At 38.3% G+C, this 22984-nt stretch overlaps 1 protein-coding gene and 1 pseudogene across 4 annotated transcripts in view; both read left to right on the forward strand.

The window, feature by feature from the left end:
* The window catches only part of KLHL7 (kelch like family member 7), a 69702-nt gene that overhangs the window by 8223 nt on the left and 38495 nt on the right, over positions 1–22984 (forward strand). For 2 of the 4 annotated variants that reach the window (XM_003807946.5, XM_003807948.6), the window contains exons 2-4: positions 9810–9912; positions 10715–10808; positions 11075–11199. In XM_003807946.5, coding sequence (XP_003807994.1) covers positions 9810–9912; positions 10715–10808; positions 11075–11199 — 322 coding nt within the window. Of the gene's footprint in view, positions 1–3858; positions 3990–9809; positions 9913–10714; positions 10809–11074; positions 11200–11787; positions 12078–22984 lie in introns of those variants that run through there. The other 2 variants (XM_063605639.1, XM_008960056.6) reach the window with 2 other exon arrangements.
* On the forward strand, positions 15110–21708 carry LOC103784327 (GTP:AMP phosphotransferase AK3, mitochondrial-like; annotated as a pseudogene).

Consider the following 22984-nt stretch of genomic DNA (forward strand, 5'->3'; position numbering starts at 1 on the left):
AAGCTTGAAAAGCACGAATGTAAGAAGCTGAAAGGAAATGAGGCATCTTGAGCTCATATCTATCTCACTTCCTCACTTTGTCAAATGAGAGAGGAGTTGCTAATCTAATTAAGTTAGAACTGAAGACACTGTTGTTTTATTAATGGTAAAGTTACTCTGTTGAGAGCTACCTTGTTGTATTTAAGGAATCCATCTGCTGAGTAGGACAGGTAAGGTATGTGTTATGATGGACTCCATAAGCTGGGTTTGGGCCAAGCCATCTCTCATTTTTCCCATGTAGGACATATGACTGTGCAGCTTCCAAAATTTAGATTATTGGGATATGTAGGGGCAATTTAAAGTTTGGCTTATCAAGCAAAGCCTCATTTTCCAACTTTGTTTTATGAGAGAAGCACTGCATATGGGAGATTAACAAGTACTTGCCCTTCAGTCAAAAGTGCATCTTGTTATGTCTCATTTGGTTATTGATACTTCCTTATATAAACAACCTGAGTTGAGAATCTCAGTGGGCTGAATGATAGAATTCAGGCACCAAAGCCCCACCCCAAACTCCAGCACAAAGTAGCCGGACCAAGTAGCTGTAAGTTCTTTTTTCCAAGTTTGCCTTGTCTTTTGGGCTATTTTCTTACTAGCTCAGGGAATGCTTTGTTCTATCTTAAATGCTTATGTGGCTACTTTCCTCTACCAATAACTGTTCTTTTTTGTATCATCCAAAGACCAGCTTAAGAGGTTATTTAAATTTTTACCCAAGAAAGCTTTGAAATGGGTGGATAACTATTAACACCAGGCCTTGAGATACTACAGGCTGGCAATTCACTTCTATTTCCCATCTCAAATTTTTCTAAGCCAAGGTGTCATTCATAGCTCTCTGGATGTTCTGTGGTGAACCAAATGACAGCCTAAAGCACTCCATATAATTCTGTATTAGCAACACAGAATCTCCCAAATCTGACTGTTATGAGCCCTCTCATGATTAAATTCCCACATCTATGCTCTTCCTCTGAATTAAAATGAAAGGCAATTGAATTCCAAATATGTGCTCACCCTGGTTTCTTATACTGTTCAGTTTAGTCAGCCAGAAAGCGTTTGCTTGAGTGTTTGGGTACAGTCAGGGTAGCTTCTTCAGCAGCTGCAATGTGGGCTGGCTTCCATTGGAATGGATTTAGTTAGCTTAGCGCCTCCAAAGCTGAATTTGTCCAATTTCAAGGTAGTTGTTGCCACACTTTCCAGTATGTCAGAACGTCCCTAGGATTGATATAAGAAGATCTCTCATCTCTATACCAAACAGCCCAGATGTTGACATTTTATTTATACAGTCCTAACCCACATTATTTTTCGCAGCCAAAAACAGAATATAAACTTTGGTTTCTGGGGAACAGAGGGTTTTCAAAGAAAACATAACAATCTTGGCTTTTGGCTTGCCAGTCTGAATCAGCTTTCTGTAATCTATAGACTCTAGGGCTAAACTCAGTTGGGAGGAATCTTCCATGCTTATAGGGGCACTGTTTACCATCTATAGAAGAGATTTATTCAATGTATATTGATGCTTCTCTGGCATAGGACTCATTTTGGGTTTTTTTTGTTTGTTTTTTTTTGAGATGGAGTCTCGCTCTGTCGCCCAGGCTGGAGTGCAGTGGCTTGATCTCGGCTCCCTGCAACCTCTGCCTCCCAGGTTCAAGCATTTCTCCTGCCTCAGCCTCCCGAGCAGCTGGGATTACCGGGTGTCCGCCACCACACCTGGTTAATTTTTTGTATTTTAGTAGAGACGGGGTTTTACCATGTTAGCCAGGATGTCCTCGATCTCCTGACCTCGTGATCTGCCAGCCTCAGCCTCCCAAAGTGCTGGGATTACAGGAGTGAGCCACTGCGACCGGCCAGGACTCATTCTTTTTCTTAGACAATTGTTAGAGATTTGCCAGGGTGATAATACTCAGCTACCAGGTATCATAGAGTTTCCCTTTTTTCCCTATTATCCATCCTGCACATTTAAAGCTTAATTTTGATATCTTTTTTGAACCCTATGTTCCTGGCAACCTAATGCTGAAATGATTGAGTTCTATCTAATGACAAAGCCTTCTCTCATTTTTGAGAGGAGAGTGATTTACATTTGTAGCCAGCAGTTCTGCAGAGCACAGTTTGTGGCCTTGCATTCCTTACAATTCTGAGCTTCCTGATTGTTCTGCACCTTTGTGTGCCCATTAAGATCCTGTCATGCTGTGAAATTCCTTGTATCTATGAATCCTGTCTCTTGGAGGGGTTTGTCCTCCTCTCCTCTCCATTTGTCTCAGCTGGAGAATGGCCTTTAACATTCCTTTAAGGCCCGTGGTCCCACAGGGACCAATATGGCCCTTACAGCATGCTCCTCAAAACCTTGCTTTTCCTCAGTATTTGAAATTTCTAGGCCTTGCAAACTCAGCCACAGCGCAGACATGTTCCTTTCCGTTACCTAGTTGTGTCAAAATGGGCTATGTCTCTAGTGTTGCATTTTCCTCTATGGTACATCTGTTCTTTCAGGCAGCCTCAGCTGACTTGTTAACCTGCTTAAGTTGGATCTTTTCCTTTCTACATCAGGTAGCTGACCTTTTTAGATTAGAATACCTTTCTTTTTCTTTTCCTTATGATTTTGGTGTTTGTTTTGCTTGCATACATATTCCTCTAATGCCTTTCCTACAGAACTTCCCCTAGTGGAAAATAAGAGAGCACATGTGTTCAGAATTAGCTCAGCTACTGCCAGCCGTCACTACTCTCAGAAAGGTAATTCTAATTGTGGGGATGTCCAGCATATAACTTAGAGCTGGACTACTTTTGGGTTATTTGACTTACTTTAATGTGATCTAGTACTCTCCCTTACAGTCTTAATTCCACAAACTTCTCTGTTCCACTATATACCATATGCCATATAGCAAATACCACACCTGTCTTCCCAGCAATATCACCTTGAAAATTACTTAATAATGCAAGAAATACTCTTGCTGATCTTTCTCCTTTTCAAATCTGTCTGAACTTAATTGTAATGGCCTATTATAGTTGTCCTATTCTTTAAGAGAAATCCTCTAATTTTCTCTTAATATCTTTAGCATTAAGAGGAATCATAAAATTTTCCTAGAGCCAGGCCTTTTTTTTTTTTTTTGAGATCAAGTCTCGCTCTGTCACCCAGGCTGGAGTGCAGTGGCATGATCTCAGCTCACTGCAACCTCTGCCTCCTGGGTTCAAGTGATTCTCCTGCCTCAGCCTCCCAAGTAGCTGCTATTACAGATGCGCACCACCACGCCTGGCTAATTTTTGTATTTTTAGTAGAGTCAGGGTTTCGCCATGTTGGCCAGGCTGGTCTTGAACTCCTGACCTCAGGTGATCCACATGCCTTGGCTCCCAAAGTGCTGATCCAGGCCTTTCTGAGAGAACTGTTTTAACCTACTCCTCAATTCTTACTTCTCTTCTTCTATTCCTGTTTGGTCCATAACACCTTCCTTGAATAAATAACAAAAATAGCTTTTTTTTCTTAGTCCCAGCTCTTAAAGGGCAATTATGCCAAAGTCTCCTTTCCTTTGCAAAGCTGTTTGGCCTGACCTGGCATATGTTTCCCTTAAGGAAGGCAGTCCCTCTTTTCCTTCTGCTTAGTCTAGGTATCTTCCTTTGTTTTTCCTTCACTATCCCACTTGCCTTATTCTAATTGTGTATGTGTTTAAGTTCAATCCTGTTTTTCTCTGCTTTTCTGACAAATGTGATTTCTAGAGAAGTCTTTTTAATGTTTCTTAGCCTTTGCATTTATTATTGCTTTATTGAAGCTTTTCTAGTAACTAATCCAAGAAAATTATTTACCCCATCTAATAAGGGCCTCATTTCCCTTTATGTTTTCAGTGATTTAAATCTACCACCCAGCTGTAGTTGAATCTACAATCTGCTCAGGGATTTATACTCAATGCCAATTTGATATCATGCTGGGAGGGACTGATTGCAGAACCTTCTTGACAAGCCACATAAATCTAAAGGTTAGTCATTCCTCAGTCTTCTCTTTGGGATATAACAAAGAATAGAACGTGGGGCAGTTGACTGCATGCCTCTTACTAATGACAGCACATGTGATTAAAAGCTAATCCTCATACAGTGCTTTAGCACTTACATGGACCCAACTGCCTTTTGTAATCCTGTCGGGTAAACTTGATAGAGAGCAAAAGGTCATGATACCAATAGATGCCTAAAATGTCTGCTGCTTCTGAGGTGAGCCTTTACTAGAACCAAAGGATTCTTCCTGTAAAAGCCCCCAAATCTTGCAGGCACTAAAGCAGCACCAAAGTTTCTTTCTTTATGACGCGTTGAGTATCTGTGCATACATATTTGAGGACCCGTCACTACTAGTTCTAATTAGGACATTGACCTGAGCATTAAATTGGGCTTTCTATTCTTTCTTCCCTAAACTAAACTTACCCACCCAGTCTGAGGCAGAGCAGCTGATGAGCAGGAACAGTCCTCTCCTGCCAGAGGAGCAACCCTGCCCCGATGATTGATGTCCCACTTTTGGGGCAGACCTAGGAAAGAAGAATGAGCCAGAATGCCTGGCTATCTGTTGTCGGTGTCCTCTGCCACACTCTTGTTCATCCTGTATTCACTCTTCCACATGTGATGGATGGAGACTGAAACTTCCTTCTCAGTACTTACCTTCCCAGGGGAAGAGGGAATACATTATGAGTGAGGAATCTCATGGTTTCTTAAATGATTAAGTTATCTCAATATCATTTTTATCTGATCTCTTATCACATTATTTCCTAGACTTTTTTTTAAGAGCAGTTTTAATTTCATAGAAAATTTGAGACAGGTGTGGTAGCTCGTGCCTGTAATCCCTATACTTTGAGAGGCCAAGGTAGTAAGATTGCTTTAATCCAGGAGTTGGAGACCAGCCTGGGCAACACAGTGAGACCTCGTCTCTACAAAAGATAAAAAAAATTAGCCAGGCATGGTGGTACACGCCTGTGGTCCCAGCTACTTGGGAGGAGGGGTGGGAGGATCACTTGAGCCCAGGAGTTCGAGGCTGCAGTAAGCCGAGATTGCACCACTGCACTCCAGCCTGGATGATAGAGCAAAACCCTGTCTCAAAAAAGAAAAAGAAAAATTGAGCAGAAAGTATAGTATTTACATTTATTCCCTCACCTCCTTCTCTACACAGTTACCCCATCATTAACATATTGCATTAGTGTGGTATGTTTGTTACAATTGATGAGTCAATATTGTTCCTTTTTTTTTTTTTTTTTGAGACAGAATCTCGCTCTGTTGTCTAGGCTGGAATGTAGTGGCACGATCTCTGCTCACTGCAGCCTCTGTCTCCTGGGTTCAAGCGATTCTCATGCCTCAGCCTCCTGAGTAACTGGGATTACAGGCGTGCGCCACCACGTCCAGCTAATTTTTGTATTTTTAGTAGAGACAGGGTTTCACCATGTTGGCCAGGCTGGTCTCAAACTCCTGAAGTGATCCACCCATCTCAGCCTCCCAAAGTGCTGGGATTACAGGGGTAAGCCACTGTGCCCAGCCCCCAATATTGTCACATATTATTAACGTTCATAGTTTACATTAGGGTTGACTCTGTGTTGCACATGTTACAGGTTTTGACAAATGTATAATGACATGTATACACCATTACAATGTCCTACAGAATAGTTTCACTGCCCTAAACATGTGCTGTTCTCCACCTTCTCACTACATTTTTGAAATGGTATCTTTGTCATATATCAAATTGCCACTTAATGAAGATCCCTCACATTTTTTTTGTTTCTCAATATTTAATTATTTTGTTGCTTCTATGACTTGGGATTTTTTTCTCATTTGTGTTTCTTTATGGCTTATTTCTCATACAAGATAGCTAATTGTGTTTCCATATTTATCTTATTTGTGTCTGGCCATTTTACTGACTTTTCTTGTTATTTCTATAAGTGTAAGTTGATTTATCTTTATCGTCTTACTAATTTGGCTAAGATTTCCAGAGCAAGGTTGAATAACAGTAATGACAAGGATTTGTATACCTGGTTTGTTTTATTTTATTATTATTTTATTTATTTTATTTTATTTTTGAGTCTCACTCTCACCCAGGCTGGAGTGCTGTGGCACAATCTCGGCTCACTGCAACCTTTTGCCCCCGGGCTCAAGCGATCCTCCCACCTCAGCCTCCCAAGTAGCTGGGACCACAAATGCGTGCCACCACACCTGGCTATGTTTTTGTATTTTTGGTAGAGATGGGTTTTACCATGTTGCCCATGCTGACCTTGAACTCCTGAGATCAAGCCATCTGCCCACCTCGGCCTTCCAAAGTGTTTGGGATTACGGGCATTAGTCACCACACCCAGCCCCATATACCTTGTTTCAAGACTGAAATGAGAGCATGTCTGATGTTTCACTATTACATGTGATGTCTGCTGTTGATTTAAAAAAATTTTTTTTGTTTTAATTGACAAATAATAGTTGTACTTATATGGAATGTAGTGATGTTTCAATGCATATAATGTGTAGTGAACAAATCAGGCTAATTAGCATATCCATTCTCTCAAACACTTATTTCTCTTTGTTGGGAACATTCAATATCTTCTTTCTAGAATCTAATATTTATTATTATTATTTTATTAGAGACAGGCTTGCTCTGTCACCCAGGCTGGAGTGCAGTGGCATGATCACAGCTCAGTGCAACCTCAAACTCCTGGGCTCAAGTGATCCTCCCATTTCAACCTCCCAAGTAGCTGGGACTACAGGCATGTGCCACCACACCTGGCTAATTTTTTATTTTTAGTAGAGTCAGGGTCTCACTATGTTGCCTAGGCTGGCCGTGAACTCCTGGTTTCAAGCAATTCTGCCTTAGCCTACCAAAGTGCTGGGATTACAGGTGTAACCCACTGCTCCCAGCCTGAATCTATTACTGTTAACTATAGTCATCCTACAGTGATATAGAATACTAGAACTTTTTGCTCCCATCTAGCTGTAATTTTATGTCCTTTAACAAACCTCTCTCTATCCCTCCTTCCGCCTCCCCTTCCCTCTACCCTTTCCAGCCTCTAGTATCTTCTGTTCTGCTTTTTACTTGGATAAGATCAACCTTTTTAGCTTACACATATGAGTGAGAACATGTAGCATTTAACTTTCTGTTCCTAGCTTATTTCAACTAACATAATGTCTTCCAGTTCCATCCACATTGCCGTGAAAGACAAGATTTCATTCTTTGCTATGGCTGAATAGTATTCCATGGTGTATATATACCATATTTTCTTTATCAATTCATCTATCACTGGACACCTAGGTTGACTCTATATCTTGGCTGTTGTGCATAGTGCTGCAGTAAACATGGGGGTGCAGATGTCTCTTTGTTATAATGATATCACTGGAGTACAGTGATGCAATCACAACTCACTGCAACCTCCACCTCTGGGGCTCAAGTGATCCTCTTACCTCAGCACCACCCCCACCTCCAGTCACTGGGACTACAGACACACACCACCACGCCTGGCTAATTTTTGTATTTTTTTTTTGTAGAGACAGAGTTTCATCATGGTGCCCTGGCTGGTCTCGAATTCCTAGGCTCAAGCAATCCACCTGCCTTGGCCTCCCAAAATGCTAGGATTGGAGGTTTGAGCGACCACACCCAGCCCCCATTTCTTGTCTGTGGATATACCTTTCTTTAGCTTATTAATAACAGGAGGGGCCTTTCACTATAGGTCAGTCCCATCCTTTTTTTTTTTTTTTAATTGAGATGGAGTCTTGCTCTGTTGCCCAGGCTGGAGTGCAGTGGCTCGATCTCAGCTCACTGCAAGCTCCGCCTCCTGGGTTCATGCCATTCTCCTGCCTCAGTCTCCCGAGTAGCTGGGACTACAGGTGCCCACCACCACACCTGGCCAATTTTTTGTATTTTTAGTAGAGGCGGGATTTCACTGTGTTAGCCAGGATGGTCTCAATCTCCTGACCTTGTGATCCGCCCGCCTCAGCCTCCCAAGGTGCTGGGATTACAGGCGTGAGTCGCTGCACCCGGCAGTCCCATCTCTTATTGGAAATTATCAGTCTATTGTAGTATAGGCAAATAAATGTACCATTTGGATACAAAAGACTCTTCCTACTTATTTTCCCCACCCCTACAACCATTAATATCCAGCTGGACATTAATCTTAGACTAAAACTCAGTTGCTGTACAAAGATCTACATTTCTTCAACCTCCTTCAGTGCCTATAAAGTCATTCTACTTATAAACTCTGTTGTTGAGTATGCCTTGGAGATGTTTTTGCTGTATTTTGGTTTAACCCTATGTTTCATAGAAGTTCCATCACTAGCCATAGATTTCTCCCCATGATCTGATATAATCTGATTTGCTTGATGCTTTATCATCTTTATTCTTCACTCCCCACCCCTTTCTCCCTCTCCTTCTCTTCCTCCTTTGACCTCCAAGGCAACTTGATCACTTGTTTTTTGGTGGTAACCAAATAGTTAACTTGGTTATGCTACTTGGTATTTTTTGGTGTAGTATGTAGCAAAATCACCTGAGAGATCTGCCTCTGTACCCCCTCCCCAAATGAAATAAAATTTAAAAATTCAAGACACTTTGAGAATAAAAATAGCTTTAGTTATAAACCTGCATATAAGTTTTAAGCAATAGTCAATACTAGGCCTTATTTGAAAATCTTCAAATAAGCTGTAAAAGTGAAATTTTGTTCATTTCCTAGCCTGCTATTTGAGGCTTATTTTCTCTCTCATTCTAAACATTATTATTTTATTTTATCTTCACAAAATAATACAATAAGAATAACAGAGATTTATCTATCAGAAACTATATTAACAGTTTTAGTAAAATACTTAAAATTTGCAAAATGCAAATCCTCTGAGCCATGAAGCCAATCTTAGATTTGTAAGCGATATTTTTTTTTACTCTGAATATATTATTTGCCTCATATTCCCAGTGCCTAGGACAGTCTTTAATACATTGTATACACCAAGTTTTCTGTAAGCCTAATCTCTATATTTTGTCTTTAACTTCGTTAAGAAATTAAGATTTTATTTGGCAAAAAGGACATTTATTTTTCTTGATATTCATTTATAAGTGTTCTAGTAAGCCTTAAATTTTTTTCTTTATTATTCCATTTTCCCCACATTTTAAATAAGTATTACTCAGAGCTGCCTTCTTTAAGCAGCTTATGGTGATACTATTTTGACGTTGGTCAGAAATCAGAATTTAAAACTGACTGCTATCCAGCTTCTATCAGAAGTGCATTTGAGAGAAGTGTTATTTAATAAAAGATTGCTGAAAGGACATTTAGTTCATCTCCTCTCTGTATTCTGAGCTGTTTCTGTTTCAAATTAGATCTGTGAATGCTACTTTCTTAGGAAATGCAGTGTATGTTCTCAATTTCATCAAGGATAAATAATGGAAAATAAATCATATAAAAACTAATTGCTGTGTTTGAAAAACTGTCAGGGTGTCAGGGGCACTGCCGTGATGTCATTGAATTTCCCCCAGAAAAGCTTACCATGAGAAATGTCTTAGAATCTGTGTCAGAAAAAAAAAAAAAAAAAAAAGACTTCTCTGAAGGGTTAGTAGACTTGTTTCTGATTATGAGGAACTTTTTCTTTCCTCTTGACTGTTGGAAAACTCAGTGCAAAATTTTTATACTACATGGCAGCGACTCTGTAAGTCCTTTCTAAATATGTCTTCAAAAGAAATTCTGTGCTGGAAAAAGATTGGCTTTAAATAGAAAATAGAGATAAAGCATTTGGCAAGCACCTTTTTAATATGTATTGCCAAGCTAGGCTAGTGAGCCTCTTTTTATTTTATGTATTTTTCCTTTGATTAGAAAACGTTGTGTGACGTGATCCTCATGGTCCAGGAAAGAAAGATACCTGCTCATCGTGTTGTTCTTGCTGCAGCCAGTCATTTTTTTAACTTAATGTTCACAAGTAAGTATCTTAAGGTAAAACATGCCATTATTTCTTCTATGAGAATGAAGTAAAATCTAAAAGAGAATATGTCATTTTTCTAATTTTTAAAGCAGTTAAGAACTTAAGGCCACAGAACAGTGAAGAGATTGAAAAAGTAGTCAGCTGATAACCAAAGGAAAAAATGTCCTTTCATTAGACCTAAAGGCCTGATGCCTTTATTGATGGAGGTACAGCTTCTACTTAAAAGCCCAGGGTTGAGGTGGAGGTTGCAGTGAGCCGAGATTGCGCCACTGCACTCCATCCTGGGCATCAGAGCGAGACTCTGTCTCAAAAAAAAAAAAAAAAAAAAAAAAAGCCCAGGGTTTTCTTTTTAACCTTAGGTGGAAAGACAAAGAAGCAGGTAAATTTCATAATATTTTAGCCGGCAAGTTAAACTTTAAAAAAAAAAATAGCTGTAGCATATTGTGCTAGAAAGAACCCTGGATTTGGTGTTCAGAACTGGGTCCAAGTCCTACTTCCTCTACTTAGTACTATTTTATGAGCTTGGGAAAAAAACAAAATCTAGTTTTATGTTTCTGTTAATATGGTCTTAAAAAGAAGTACACTAATTCACTCTTTTCTTAGCTTAATTTAAGGCACATCTTGTGTGGAGAATTAATTTGCATTCACTATAGAAATGTTGGGCTTGCTGGGGCATTTTCTTCCAGAGAGAACTGTCCCGTTATTTTTCTGCATATTTAACATGGCCTGGAATGCCGTGGTTCCTCAGTCAAACTTGTGATAGTACAGATGCCATTTATGTTTCTTCTCTTCATTGTAGCTAACATGCTTGAATCAAAGTCCTTTGAAGTAGAACTCAAAGATGCTGAACCTGATATTATTGAACAACTGGTGGAATTTGCTTATACTGCTAGGTGAGTTAAGTATTATTTTTATTTTAGAGAAGTAATGTTGGTATCTACCATGGCAAAGCATTGTTGTAACAAATAGTTGCACTACAAATTCTTCAAAATGAAAAACCGCAAGGATGGAAGAGTTTGAGTATCCTATGCCATACTAATTCAAGGACTGAAAGTTTAATTTTGTGTTTAATTTCAGGGGCTATTAGGATACATTCCACAGTAACATTTAAATAATAAAAAATCATGGGTAACTAATATTCCCTCTAACTTATTTGCAGAATTTCCGTGAATAGCAACAATGTTCAGTCTTTGTTGGATGCAGCAAACCAATATCAGATTGAACCTGTGAAGAAAATGTGTGTTGATTTTTTGAAAGAACAAGTTGATGCTTCAAATTGTCTTGGTAAGAAATATCAGATTCCTGTTGTGTGTTTATTTTGTTTTATCTTCTATTTCTAATTTAATTTTTTTAAACGGCTGATTTTAAGTATCCTCATTTAACCTTAAAGACATTGTCCACTAGAACGTTTTCTAGTAATAAAATTTAAGAGGGGCTTAGAGAGATGCATATTAACCTGGGCAGCAGCAAGCTTATTAAATATTATATCAACATTTTCTAAAACACAAAATGGCATTTATAATGGTTTTTCACAGATCTAGGACAAGGAATAAGGATTGCATGTGGTGATGGTAACATGATTGTGAATGTTTCCTTTTATTTAAGCACTTATGATATGCTAAGGTCTATCACAGATGAGGCAACTTATAGTTAGGTAACTTGCCAGAGGTCACATAGCTAATATATGAACGAGCTGGGATTGGAACTCAAGTAATCTAATTCTTAGCTACTACACCTTGCTGCCTCCCCACATTGTCAAAATGCTGTTTTATACTAGAAAACATAACCTTAGTCTATAAATTAAGATACTATCTGAGGGACTGCTATAGCCATTTTGAAGCTATTAATAAAGTATTTTCTATTTTGTGATAGGAGAAGCAGAAAAAGTTGATCAGAGCCTTCCAGAGTGTGGTATGCTTTTCACTGTGTGATGATCCTTAGTGGCACATGAATGAACGTCCAGATGTTTGTGCAGTAGCCCACCCTTATCTGCAGGATACGTTCCAAGACCCCCAGTGAATGCCTGAAACTGCAGATAGTACTGAATCCTATATATACTGTGTTTTTTATGATACATACATGCCTATGATGAAGTTTAATTTCTAAATTAGACAGTAAAAGATTAACAACAATAATAATAAAATAGAACAACTTTAACAATATGCTAGCATCACTACTCTTATATTTTGGGGCCATTATTAAGTAAAATAAGGGTTACTTGAACAGAGCACTGCAATACTAGGGTAGTCCACTTCATAACCAGGATGGTTTCTTAAGTGACAGGCAGGTAGGTTATACAGCATGGATATGCTGGTCAAAGTGATGATTTCTGTCCCAGGCAGGATGGAGCAGGATGACATGAGATTTCATCACACAACTCAGAACAGCACACAATTTCAAACATATGAATTGTTTATTTCTGGAATTTTCCATTTAATGTTTTTGAACCACAGAAAGCAAAACCATGGATAAGGGGGACTACTGTAATTCCATTTTCCTATCCTTGTTGTGATTCAGAGGCTTTAAAGAAAGGGAAGAGCGCTGGTATAGGAGTGCTAGGAAAGCAGGGAGGAAAGACAAGTAGAATGAAGGAAAGTATAAAGAGGGGTCAAAGAATCCAGTCAGTGCTAAGATATTTGACCCAGGAGAAAAGCGGGGTGCTAAATGACAAGAACGCAAAGACTGATGCAAAAGGCTCCTGGAGATGCTTCAGAATTTTGGCAAGCCTCCTCTGTCCCTACTTTTTGTAGGCTTTCCTCCTTCCGGACACTTTAGTACTCCTTCCTGCATACCCCCTCACTGTGAGCACAGACAGAGAGAGATCTTGGAAGGCGCAGGTGGAAAGCAGCAGAATAAATTTCAGGAGGGAGTAAAAGTCAGGTGAAGGGAATAAAAATGAGACTTAGCCTAATATCCAGAAAAGGGATTGGACTAGATGGAGCAGGAAGAGAAATAGCTATGCAGGTGAATATACTGAAGGAATTTTTAAAAGGTAGCCATGGGTCTACATATTGAAAAGATCCCTATATTAGAAAATAAAAGGCCAATCTCTAATCCTACCTATACAGCAGAGACACTCTGGCATGAGTCCTTCCATCTCTTTGGGCCGTAATTGGGGCTTCACTCATCAATAAGATTTATATTCCTAAGATTTAAGCTTACTTCCATTATATAAATAATTATCTTCAGACAATGTACTATAAAAGGGGAATTACCTTAATTAAGTTTTTGGAAATGATGGCTTATGTTTGTTTCTATAACTCCCTAGCACTCTAAATTTCCTCCTGGGGTGATTCAACTACAAAGAAGAATGGCTGAAATATAGGTAGGTAGTAGATGTGGTGGTGCAAAGCATAGTGTGGAACCTGGAGTGAGTCTGTGCTAAGCACATCTTAGGCTTTGGGCTTCTGAGGAGACCATTTAGTAGTTTTGCCTCTGGATACCTTCTATCCTTACTGTTCACAAAGCTGGGAGGAAGGACAGCCCCACCGGACAGCCCCACCACCTAGAAAGTAGACTGATTCCTGGCTAAGCTTCTGGCAAAGACAGTGGCCCAGCCAAGTGAGCCAAGTGCCATGGCCCAATAACTAGGGAAACCGCTTCTGCTTGCTTTCTGTTTAGCCTTGAGCATGGCTCTCAATGTCAGCTGATTGGATAATTCCTAGCTTAGTTTTCACCACCTGTCAATTCTCTGCTGCCCAGAAAGAGTCCATCAATCGAACTTCCACAAATGCTAAAGGAACCGGTGGCAGCTGATGGAATCGGGCAAAGATCATGTAAAAAATTAAACCCAGTACCAGCCTGGCCAACATGGTGAAACCCCTCTCTACCAAAAAAATACAAAAATTAGCCGAGCGAGGCGTGGTGGCACACACCTGTAGTCCCAGCTACTCCGGAGGCCGAGGCGGGAAAATCGTTTGAACCGGGAGGCGGAGGTTGCAGTGAGCCGAGATCTTGCCACTGCACTCCAGCTGCATGAGACAGTGAGACCCTGTCTTGGAAAAAACAACAACAAAAAAAACAGTAGTTTGAGGAACAGAAAACCAAGCTAAACAGCCAAAATGAATGGCTCCTGTAAGGCAAATTTAATGTAAGAAATAGAAGGGAACAAATTAACCGGGCATAGTTGTGCGCGCCTGCGGTCCAAGCTACTCCGGAGGCTGAAGCGGGAAAATCGCTTGAACCGGGAGGCGGAGGTTGCAGTGAGTGAGCCGAGATTGCGCCACTGCACTCTAGGCTGGACTACAGAGTGAGACTCTGTCTCAAGAAAAAAAAAAAAAAAAAGCAAACTTAAAAATACGATGTGTAAAAATATGGTTTTACAGTTTTTTGACATTCAGTTGAATTGAAAAATAGAATGGATACTCTTAAAACTCAAACCGAAGAAGATCAAACAGGAAGTTGCCTCATGATAAGAAACAAAAATGCAAAGGAAGCCACTAGTGAGAAGATAAAAGAAAGGGAAGGAAGATACAGGAACTGCAGTGTGAGGTAGGAGTTCCAGAAGGAACAGATGGAGAAAGCAATAATCAAATAAGACTACGACTTCTTTGGGTTTAAAAAAAAAAAGAACTTTAACTTTCGGACTAAGTTATACTGAGTATTAAACCTGATCAATGAACTAAGATATTCCTCCCTCAGATATATTCTAGTGATATTTTTCACCTTCAAAGATCAAAAGAGAGCTTACATTTGGGGTGATAAAAATATTCTGGAACTAGATAGTGGTGACTGTGGTACAACATTGTGAACGAAGTAAATGTCACGGTAAGTTTTATGTGTATTTTACCACATTAAAAAAAAAAGTGACCCTACAGCTAGCAGGTCCCAAAAGAAACTCCCACACCCACTAGCAGTCACTCCCCATTCTTCCTCCGGCAGGCCTGGCAACCATGAATCTGCTTTCTGCCCCTATAAATTTGCCTATTCTGAGTGTTTCATATAAATTGAATCATACCAAAGGTGGCCCTTTGTGTCTGGCCTCTTTGAGCACAGTGTTTTTAGGGTTCATCCATATTGTAGCATTTATCAGTACTTCATTTCTTCTTATGGCTGAATAATATTCCATTGCATGGATATACCAAAATGTGTTTATCCATTTACTGATGGGTGAATGTTTGAATTGTTTCCAAGCCAGCACATTTTATAGAGGAAAAGGAAAGCACTGGTTAACTTGAACAAAAAAAAAAATAAAAGTGCTTTCTGCCATCTGGGACCTTGGCTGTGGATCAGGTGACTGCACAGGTCAGACCAAAGCCCTACAGTTGGCACAGCCTGGGCCTCTGTCCATGGTTGCAGGGGCATCTCCGCAGCTACTGCATGCAGTGATCATGGGGGCCCCAGCCCTGGGCTTAGGCAAGGGCACTGTGTTGTTGTACATCACCAAACACTTCAAGCTGAGGCACCTCTCCAGCAGGGACTGCTCCAGGACAACATGCTACAGGGCACATAAATTGGTGTGTTAGCCAAGGCTTTTCTTGACCAAGGGAAACTCATCCCAAATGATGTTACGACTCGGCTGGCCCTTCGTGAACTGAAAAATCTCACCTAATATAGCTGGTTTTCCAAGGACACTGCCATAGGCAGAAGCCCTAGATGAGCTTATCAGATAGACACAATGATTAACTTGTATGTGCCCTTGGAGGTCATTTAAACAACACTTCACTGCTTGCTGTTCATCTAGCTAGTGGCCGAGTCGACTACATTGAATTCAACCGTCCCCAAACTGTGGGTATTGCTGATCTGACTGGGAAGCCTCTCATTCGGCCTGAGAATAATAGACCAGAGACACAGTTATCAAGAAACTGAAGACTTATGGAGCCAGTCCCAGAACTTTAGCAGAAAAAAACAGGGATGTTGGAAACACTCTCCAGAGCAGAAACCAACAAGATTTAACGTCATGTTTATGCTTTCGTACAAACTAAAGTTCCACAAAATCAGAAAGCCCCAGTTACTCCATGAGGAGAAATGGTTATAACTAGTAAGATGAGCAGAACCTCCTTGTCCTTGGATTTAGAGGCTCCTTTTCCTAAGAATGGAGCATGTATAAATAAGAATGTAGGCATGTATAAGAATGTATGCATGTATAAATTCTTTGAAAATTATATTATTTCTACAGATTTTATTCTGGATACTAATGATGTGCCAGATGAATCAGATACTGATTCATCTTTTGAAATCATCTAATGTGTTTTATCCAGTTATCTTCTAGCAGTGTGCAATTCAAAAACATCATTGGTGTCTAAACTTTTAAAACATGTTAGAGCAAAATTAAAAGAGCAATTAGTAGTCTTTTTTCTTCAGTAAGAATAAGTGGTTGATAAAATTTTCATATTTTTCTGGAAAAGTTTTTAAAAGTTACATGTCATTTGGGGAAAATATCTTATAAGTTTTTGCATAGAGATATTTATAGCCCTGTGGAACATGGTTTTGTGAGACATCATATCTATAAAATTCCAGAAAAACAGCAGCTGGATTTACAGATCTGTTGCAAGATGGAAATTCACTGCTGCCTTTACACTAAGAAATTTATAAGCTAGCCATATATGCTATATTTATTTTGTTGTTAAACATACCTTAAGTTTACTCAGAATTTTCAATTTGCTATACAATTATCAATTAGCATATGGGAATATATTACTTTAAGATGACTTGTTTTCTTTTGAAAATACATATGTGCCGAGGGATATGATTTATATCCCTCAGAAATTGACATTGTAAGTTCTTGGATAAGTTCTTGCACCACAGTTGAATGAATTTTCAATGGAAAATGTAATTTAAAGACTTATTTTTTCATCTGTTACTCAGGTTTAGAAATGTATGTTTTAAGATCTACTTGCCAGTTTCTCTTTTTGATCCAAACATATGATCTGCCTCGATAAATAACAACATCTGGTACCAAGAAAAAGAAAGAAAGAAAAAAGATTAAGAGTAAACCTGTGGCACTATGTAAAGTGAACATACTTTGTTGTTACGAAATAGAAATAATAGATCAGGCATGTCTGGGGAGTATTCCCTTTGCATAACAAACACAATTAGTAAACAGGTATAGCAACAAAAAGAATTTACATAATGGTTAACAGGGATCAAGAAAGTGACTTTCCTGAAAGAGTTATTTATTCCTGATGACATTGATACCTGGTAGTGTTCGCTGCCACCCTATCTTAAGGGTAAAGAATTCTGCTGGTGAGTGTCATCTGAGCAACCATTTAAAAATCCGAATCATTTTAGATTTCTTAGTGGGGCAACAAGGATGCATGCTTATGTACTGTGACTTGGTAGGAGAAGTGGGCCAATATGAGAGGTGGAGATAAAACTCGACTGTCTTCCATGGCATATTTACTTTTACTTGATGCTGAATCAAATGAAACAAGCCCTTGTACAGCTGCTATTAACTGCCTTTGAAAATGTGGCCCTTTTTTCCCAGAAACTTGAAATAAAAATGCCAACAAATGGTTCTTGTGTATTTTGGTAGAAAAAAACTTATTTTCCTTTTCTTTTGATTGAAAAAAAATTATTGTTGATCTTTGAAAATGAATCAAGTCTTTAAAGAGGATTATAGTAGATATTTCATTCTTTATAAAACTTTCCTTAATGCCTATTTATTTTTGTGTTTGCATGTTTATTTTTGTGGGTACATAGTTAGTATATTTATGTGGTATATAAAATGTTTTGATACAGGCATGCAATGTGAAATAAGCACATCATGGAGAATGGGGTATCCATCCCCTCAAGGATTTATCCTTTGAGTAACAAACAATCCAATTACACTCTAAGTTATTTTAAAGTGTACAATTAAGTATTGACTATAGTCACCCTGTTGTGTTATCAAATAATAGGTCTTATTTATTCTTTTTTTTTTTTTGGTACCCATTAATCCTCCCCTCAATCTCCCAACTACCATTCCAGGCCTCTGGTAACCATCTTTCTACTCTCTGTAGAAAGATGAGTAGATGTAGAAGATGAGTTCAACTGTTTTGATTTTTAGATCCCACAAATAAACGAGAATATGTGATGTTTGTCTTTCTGTGCCTGGCTTATTTCACTTAACATAATTATCTCCAGTTCCATCCATGCTGTTGCAAATGACTAGATCTCATTCTTTTTTATGGCTGAGTAGTACTCCATTGTGTATATATATCACAGTTTCTTTACCCATTCATCTGTTGATGGACACTTACGTTGCTTCCAAATCTTAGCTATTGTAGACAGTGCTGCAGCAAACATAAGGATGCAGATATCTCTTTGATATACTGATTTCCTTTCTTTTGGGTATATACCCAGAAGTGGGATTGCTGGATCACATGTTAGCTCAATTTTTAGTTTTTTGAGAAACCTCCAAGCTATTCTCCATAGTGGTTGTACTAATTTACATTTCCACCAACAGTGTACGAGGGTTCCCTTTTCTCCACATCCTTGCCAGCATTTGTTATTAACTATCTTTTGGATATGAGCCATTTTAACTGGGGTGAGATGATATCTCATTATAGTTTTGATTTGCATTTCTCTGATGATCAAGGATGTTGAATACCTTTTCATAAGTCTGTTTGCCATTTGTATGTCTTTGAGAAATATCTATTCAAATATTTTGCCCATTTTTTCATTGGCTTTATTAGATTTTTTTCCTATAGAGCTCCGTATATATTCTGGTTATTAATCCTTTGTCAGATGAGTAGTTTGCAGATATTTTCTCCCATTCTATAGGTTGTCTCTTCACTTTGTTGATTGTATCCTTTACTGTGCAGAAGCTTTTTAACTTTATGTGACTCCATTTGTCCATCTTTGTTTTGGTTGCCTGTGCTTGTGGGGTATTGCTCAAGAAATCTTTGCCCAGACCAATGTCCTGGAGATTTCTCCCCAGTGTTTTCTTGTTATTTCATAGTTTGAGGTCTTAGATTTAAGTCTTTAATTCATTTTTATTTGAGTTTTCATATGATGAGAGATAGGGGTCTAATTTCATTCTTCTGCATATGGATATCCAGTTTTCCCAGCACCACTTATTGAAGAGACTGTCTTTTCCTCAGTGTGTATTCTTGGCACCTTTGTTGAAAATGAGTTCACTGTAGGTGTGTTGATTTGTTTCTGGGTCCTCTATTCTGTTCCATTGGTCTATGTGTCTGTTTTTATGCCAGTACATGATGTTTCGATTACTATAGCTCTGTAGTATAATTTGAAGTTGGGTAATGTGATTTCTCCAGTTTCATTCTTTTTGCTTAGGGTAGCTTTGGCTGTTCTGGGTCCATATAAATTTTGTGGTTCCATATAAATTTTAGGATTGTTTTTTCTACTTCTGTGAAGAATGTCATTGGTATTTTGATAGGGATTACATTGAATCTGTAGATTGCTATGGGAAGTATGGACATTTTAGCAATATTGATTCTTCCAATCCATAAACATGGAATATTTTCCCACTTTTTGGTGTCTTCTTCAATTTCTTTTATCAGTGTTTTATAGTTTTCATTATAGAGATCTTTCACTTCTCTGGTTAATTCCTAGTTATTTATGTATGTGTGGCTATTGTAAATGGGGCTACTTATTTTATTTATTTTATTTATTTTTTTTTTTGAGACAGAGTCTTGCTCTGTCACCCAAGCTGGAATGCAGTGGTGTGACCTTGGCTTACTGCAGTCTCCACCTCTTGGGTTCAAGCGATTCTCCCACCTCAGCCTCCCGCGTAGCTGGGACTACAGGTGCATGCCACCACACCTGACTAATTTTTTTGTATTTTTAGTAGAAACTGGTTTTCGCCATGTTGGCCAGGCTGTTCTCAAACTCCTGACCTCAGGTGATCCGCCTGCCTCAGCCTCCCAAAGTGCTGGGATTACAGGCATGAGCCACCACGCCCAGCCCTCTTATTTCTTTTTCACATTGTTCACTGTTGGTGTATAGTAATGCTACTAATTTTTGTATGTTGATTCTGTATCCTGCAACTTTACTGAATTTATCCATTCTAATAGTTTTCTTGTGGAGTCTTTTAGTTTCTCCAAATATAAGATCATATTGTCTGCAAACAAGGATAATTTTATTCTTCCTTTCTGGTTTGGCTGCCTCTCATATCATTCTCTTGTCTGATTGCTCTAGCTAGGACCTCCAGTACTATATTGAGTAACAGTGGTGAAAGTGAGCATCCTGGTTGTATTCCAGATCTTAGAGGACAGGCTTTCAGTTTTTCCCCATTCAATATGATACTAGCTATGGGTCTGTTGTATATGGCTTTTATTATGTTGAGGTACGTTCCTTCTATCCCCAGTTTTTTTTTAGTTTTTTATTATGAAAGGATGTTGAATTTTTTCAAATGCTTTTTCAGCATTGACTGAAATTTTCTTATGGTTTTTATCCTTCATTTTGTTGATATGCTGTATCACATTGATTGATTCGTGTATGTTGAACCATCATTTGCATTCCAGGGATAAATCCCACTCGGTCATGATGAATTATATTTTTAATGTGTTGTTGAATTTCGTTTGCTAATATTTTGTTGAAGATTTTTGCATCAATGTTCATCAGAGATATTGGTGCCTGTAGTTTTCTTTTTTTTTATGTGTCTTTGTCTGGTTTTGGTATTAGGGTAATGCTGGCCTCATCAAATGAGTTTGGAGGTATTCCCCCCTCTTCTGTTTTTTTGGAATAGTTTCAGTAGGATTGGTAGTAGTTCCTCTTTAAATATTTGGTAGAATTCATCAGGGCAGCCATCAGGTCCCAGGCTTTTTTTACTGGGAGACTTTTTATTATAGCTTCAAGGTCATTACTTGTTATTGATATGTTCACATTTGTATTACTTCCTGATTCAATCTTGGTAGGTTGTATGTATCTAGAAATTTGCTCATTCTAAATTTTCCAATTTATAGGCATATATTAATAGTTGCTCGTAGTAACTGTTACTGATCCTTTGAATTTCTGCAGTGTCAGTTGTAGTGTCTCCTTTTTCGTTTCTCATTTTATTTGGATCTTTTCTCTCATTTTCTAAGTCTAACTAAAGGTTTGTCCATTTTGTTTTAACTTTTCAAAAAACAACTTTTTGTTTCATTGATCTTTTGTATTTTTTTCATTTCAGTTTTATTTTTTCTCTGATCTTTATTTCTCCTACTAATTTTGGATTTGGTTTGCTCTTGCTTTTCTAGTTCTTTAAGATACATCATTAGATTGTTAATTTAAGATTTTTCCTCTCTTGATGTAGGCACTTATAACTATAAATTCCCTCTTAGTACTGCTTTTGTTGTGTCCCATAGGTTTAGGGATATTATCATCATTTGTTACTTGTTTCAAGAAATTTTTCAGTTTCCTTTTTAATGTCTTCAGTGATCCCCTGGTCATTCAGGAGCATATTGTATAATTTCCATGTGTTTGTATAGTTTACAAAATTCCTCTTGTTATTAATATCTAGTTTTATTCCATTGTGGTCAGAGGAGATGCTTGATACTGTTAAGTTTTTTTTTAATGTTTTAAGACGTGTTTTGTGACCTAGCATATGGCCTATCCTTGAGAATGATCCATGTGCTGAGGAAAAGGATGTGTATTCTATAGCTCTTGGATGAAATAGTCTATAAATATCTGTTAGATCCATTTGGTCTATAGTGCAGATTAAGTCTGATGTTTGTTGATTTTCTGTCTGGAAGATCTCTCCAGTGCTGAAAGTGGGGTGTTGAAGTCTCCAGCCATATAATGCCCTTATTTGAATGATATGTGCTTTCTAAAAATGTTGTGACCTGCTAAACATGTATTATCACTAGGCTATCAGGCATACATTAGTCTTTATTAGAATAAAACAAAATTTCATAACTGTGGCTATTTGTCTTCACAGGGCCTACTCTGTCCCGGCTTCCTTTCTGCTGCCCTGATGTCTCACTGGCTTCTGAATGAGTGACTGTGTAAAAATAAGTTGGTCTTAAAACAATAAAAAAGAAAAAATATCAATATAAAAGAATTTACAGGCTTTCAAAGAGAAGCAGTATAGTATATTACAAAAAATAACCATAAATTCTTTCCATCCATTTGTGTCCACCCTTTTGCAATGTGACTTGGTAGCTCCTCCCATCTCCCTTGTAATCTGTGGCCGTGTGACTTGCTATAGCCTGTGGAACATTAGCAAATGTGAAGTTAGCAGACGATAGAAAAATGCTTGTACTTTGGGATTTGCCCTCCATTGTTGCTGGGAACTCTTCTGCTGCCATGAGAAGAAGGCTAGAGACCATAGGGCAGAGATGAACTATCCCAGCTGGTGTCTATAACAAGTTACTTAGAAAAGAAAGAGAATCAGAATGCCATTAATTTTTTATCTGCAGCACAAAATTCGAACATAATGTCACAAGGTTGCAAATGAGAGGGAGAGAAAATTGCATTTCAAGGCATCATTCATTTGGATATTGCAAGAAAACAATCACATGTATCCCTTCTGAGAAAAGTATTAGAAGTACTGAAGCTAGCTAAGTGAGAGAGGTAAAGAGCTCAAGATAAGGATGTACCGGTTAGGTTTCTTACTTGCAAGCAAAATAAACCAAATGTTGCTGGTTTACACAGAAAGGGAATTTATGGAATGGCTAGTGAGTAACTCATAGCATTGCCCAGAAATCTCAAGTCAGATTTTGAAAAGAAGGATTTGAATAACACAAACTTGTTTTAGCTAGATAACACAGAATGTTTTACCTAGTCATCAGAGAACACAGATTGTTTTCAGATACCCTTGGAGTATTTACAAATACTGATCACCAGCCACAGAAAAGCTGGAGCACCTAAAAAAGAGGAGACACAGGCCACGTCCCCTGATTACAGTGCAGTAAAACTAAAAATTAACTATGGAAGGACAGCTTTTCTCTCCCACCCCATTCTGAACACTTGAAAATTTAACCAAAGAATTATTTAGAAAATTATTTTTTAGAGATATTAAAGGTAAACTTATAGGCTATATAGAAACATGGCAATAAGCACACAATAAACTGAAATCTTTGGAATATAACCAAAGTATTTCTTAGAAGAAAATTGGTAGTCTTAAATTTTTTTCCAAATAAATGTACTTATTTTTATTCTTCCTTGACTTATGTATCCTACTCAGAGAAAAATAATTTATAAACAC

The sequence above is a fragment of the Pan paniscus genome, chromosome 6 (assembly GCF_029289425.2).
Source record: "Pan paniscus chromosome 6, NHGRI_mPanPan1-v2.0_pri, whole genome shotgun sequence".
NCBI lineage: Eukaryota > Metazoa > Chordata > Mammalia > Primates > Hominidae > Pan > Pan paniscus.